Source organism: Eufriesea mexicana, unplaced genomic scaffold (assembly GCF_001483705.2).
Source record: "Eufriesea mexicana isolate 0111107269 unplaced genomic scaffold, ASM148370v2 scaffold3519, whole genome shotgun sequence".
Taxonomy (NCBI): Eukaryota; Metazoa; Arthropoda; class Insecta; order Hymenoptera; family Apidae; genus Eufriesea; species Eufriesea mexicana.
The window spans coordinates 436,505-439,844 of NW_016911532.1; the positions used below are offsets into that span (position 1 = coordinate 436,505).

General features: G+C 25.4%; 1 protein-coding gene across 1 annotated transcript in view; it reads right to left on the reverse strand.

Annotated features, from left to right (window-relative positions):
• Positions 1-809: 809 nt before the first annotated feature.
• LOC108550962 (uncharacterized) overlaps positions 810-3,340 on the reverse strand; it is a 5,438-nt gene continuing 2,907 nt past the window's right edge. The window contains exon 4 of the mRNA XM_017904932.1: positions 810-2,634. Within this exon, the coding sequence (XP_017760421.1) occupies positions 823-2,634 (1,812 nt within the window). The 3' untranslated portion in view covers positions 810-822. The remainder of the gene's footprint in view (positions 2,635-3,340) is intronic.

The following is a 3,340-nucleotide window of genomic DNA, read 5'->3' on the forward strand; positions in this document are numbered from 1 at the left end:
AAATATATAAGATTTCCTAAAGATATCAGTAACAAATCGCATTATTGCATATTAAGGGACATTTACAGTAATATCAGTGATATGTATGTATTTTCCACACACTAAAGAAAGAAGATGAAAAGAAAATGTTTGCTTAAAAATAAGAGATTAAGATTTTCAAATATTTATATACATTGTTAAGCAAAATGAGCATGATCTTGAAAAAAAACAAAATAAATCACTATGTGTATAAACATTTTGTGTGTGTGTGTGTGTGCGCGCGCGCGCGCGTGTCCATACGTGCACTAAATGTATAACACGTTTCCATTTCAAAATATTTACAATAAAAAAACTTTATTTCTTTCTATAACCTTAACAAAGTAGAGTACAGATTTGTCAATGATCTTACCTCAAATACTATTTAATACACATGAAATTTTATATATAAAAATGTAATAAACAAAAATATTATTTTATAGCTATTTTATATTAATATTTCTCTTCCCAATAAAAAAAATTTGTATTTACTTTTATAGTAGTATTTAATACACGTATAGAAACGTTTAATATAAATTAAAAAATATGGCCAAACAATAAAAAAAATATATCTTGATTTCTTGCAGAAATCAAAGAACTACATAAACATAGTTTATCGCATATTCTTTTTTCATATCTATGTTTTTATGTACAAGTAGTTTCATATTAAAAATATGTTTTTAAAATATAAAATTACATGCATAAAATTTCGCATTTTGTTATTTCCTTTGATATTCACATTTGAGAATATTATTTTGAGTTATTATTCTCATATTACTTCTTTTTGTATGACTTGTATAATACCTATTAATGTTTATTGATAAGAGTCGTCGGTTCCAACGTATTTACATCCGTGGAAAGATATTTTTTACGAGTACGTACATACTGCGATGGTGCTGTTCTGATCTGAATATGACAAACTGCTTTTGCATTTTCTTTTGGATCATTAATATAAGTACTCTGTTTTTTAGAATCTGTAACTTTACCGAAATGAGTACAATTCTTTCTTTTAAGAGTATTAGTGTCTTGTCTTGTTGGTGCTACTGATGAACGAGTTTTGCGAGGTTGATAATCTGGTGTTGCTTGCATTTTTTCCAAAGCAGTACGTAAAGGTAATAAGCCAACAGCAAATGGAATTTCTGTATTTGGTGTGCAATCCAAAAAATTTATTCTATTTTCATAGTCTTCTGCAAAATCTGACATATCACCCCATAATGCACGATTTATGTGCTCTATTGTATTTAATTTGGATGATGTAAAAATGGAATCAATTTCTGTGGTTTCTGATATGTCACATTTCAACTTATTTGCTATTTTACCTGTTTGTTCATCCTTTTCTTTATTAGGTATTGTACATTTAGTATTCTTTTTAACAATTAACTTTGTAGTATTTCTACGAGAATTGTTAAATGTCTTCCTAATGGGTTGCATTACATTATTAATACTTTGTTCTGAAACTTTACGATCTATGTCTTTTATTTTACGTTTCCTTTTAATACATAGTTCTGTTCTATTTGTGAAATTTGATTTTTTAAAATGTTTTTCTTTTTCATTAAAATCCTTAACAGTTTCATTATTATTCATAGTTTCTTCTATTTCCTGCTGGTTTAATCGCAGACTTCTTCGTAGTATTGGTTTTGTACAATTAGAAGTTTCAGTGTTTGCATTACTTGATTCTATTTCATTTACACTAGTTTTTTCAGTATTATATTCAATAATTTGTTCTATTTCTTTACATGTATTTAATGTATGCTGTTCAGTTAAAGTAGCTCCTACTATAGATTGAATATTTTCAGTACTTAAACTTATAATATACTCAGCACTTTCCATATCTAATGAGGTTAAAAGTGTAACTGGTATATCGTCAGTGGACGGCTCATCCAATAAGTCTATACAATCAGTAGATGGTGGGTTTTGAATTATATTATTCACATCTGTCAGCATATTTTTTATTTCATCTATAGATTTTCGTCTCTTATGAGTGTAAACTTTAACACATTTTCCTACTTTACTAGGAACATCAATACCTTCAAATTTATATTGTGCGAAGTCTTTTTCAATTTGTTGAAGGCAAGATTGTGATAATGACATAGAACTCTCTTCACACTCATCAATATCTGAAAGATCACAGCATTGTTCATATAATATAGGTTTTAATTCATTATTTGTACACAATGTATCACTATTTAATATTCTATTTTCAGAGTACCCATTTGGTTCCTCCTTTGTTTTACCATTTGTAAATATGGTTGAATTTCCCATTAATTTTGTAGAATTTCCTACTGAAAATAATGTATTAGTTTGCTCTACATTAGTTTCAAAATCTTGTGATTCTTCATATAACATATGCTCTAATTCCTGTTCAGGAGGATCACTAGTAGTATTACCTTCTAAAGATTGATTTTCACTTGAATTCACATCACTATTGCTCTTGTTACAAAGTACAAAGCACTTATTTTTAACAAGTTCATCACACTTTACATGTATGTAATCTGTGTTATTACATGTATCGCTTATAATCTCTGATTCAGTAACTTCTTTGTCCATATTTGTATTAATTTCAAAACTTCCTACATTGGAACTCATCATAGCATCAACCACAGTTGTCAATTCTTTAACCTATATGTATACAAAAATTTATTAGTATTGACATATACATTTCTTTTAATTTATATTAAAAGTAATTAATTTTTATATCTTACAATATTTTTTTATGGTTAGCTCTTTAAGAATTTTTAAAAAATTATAGAAGTATTTAATAGTTTAAGGCTAATAATACATAAAAATCAAAAATTTAATTTCAGTGTACATCTTTATAAACAACATTATTATAAACAACTGATAATTGTATCATAAAACTTCTTATGTTTAACCTACTTATAAATATTGTATAAGTAGATTAGATAGATGAGTGCAAAAGGTCATTATTTTATAATAAAAAAAAAGAAGAAGAAAAACCTAGTTTCATATCTTATAGTTGCAATTTGTTTCATTTTTTATTATAGAAATCTAGTAATAGGTATTATTACCTAAATAGTTAAAATATTATAGTTGATTTATTTACTTATATTCATATATAAACAATTATAAAATTACATTGAATATTATACACATTAAAATAATACTTACAAAATGTATTGTCATAAAATTTAAGGTAATATTTTTTTTATTAACTATATAAACATATAAAAGATTTAAAGACGATTCAACAAATTTCAAGAATATAATCGTGAAAATAATAAATTTATATAATGTTTTTGTCCACCAAAATTTGAAGATAATCAGTTATTATTATTATAAAAATGTTAAATATATATATAATATA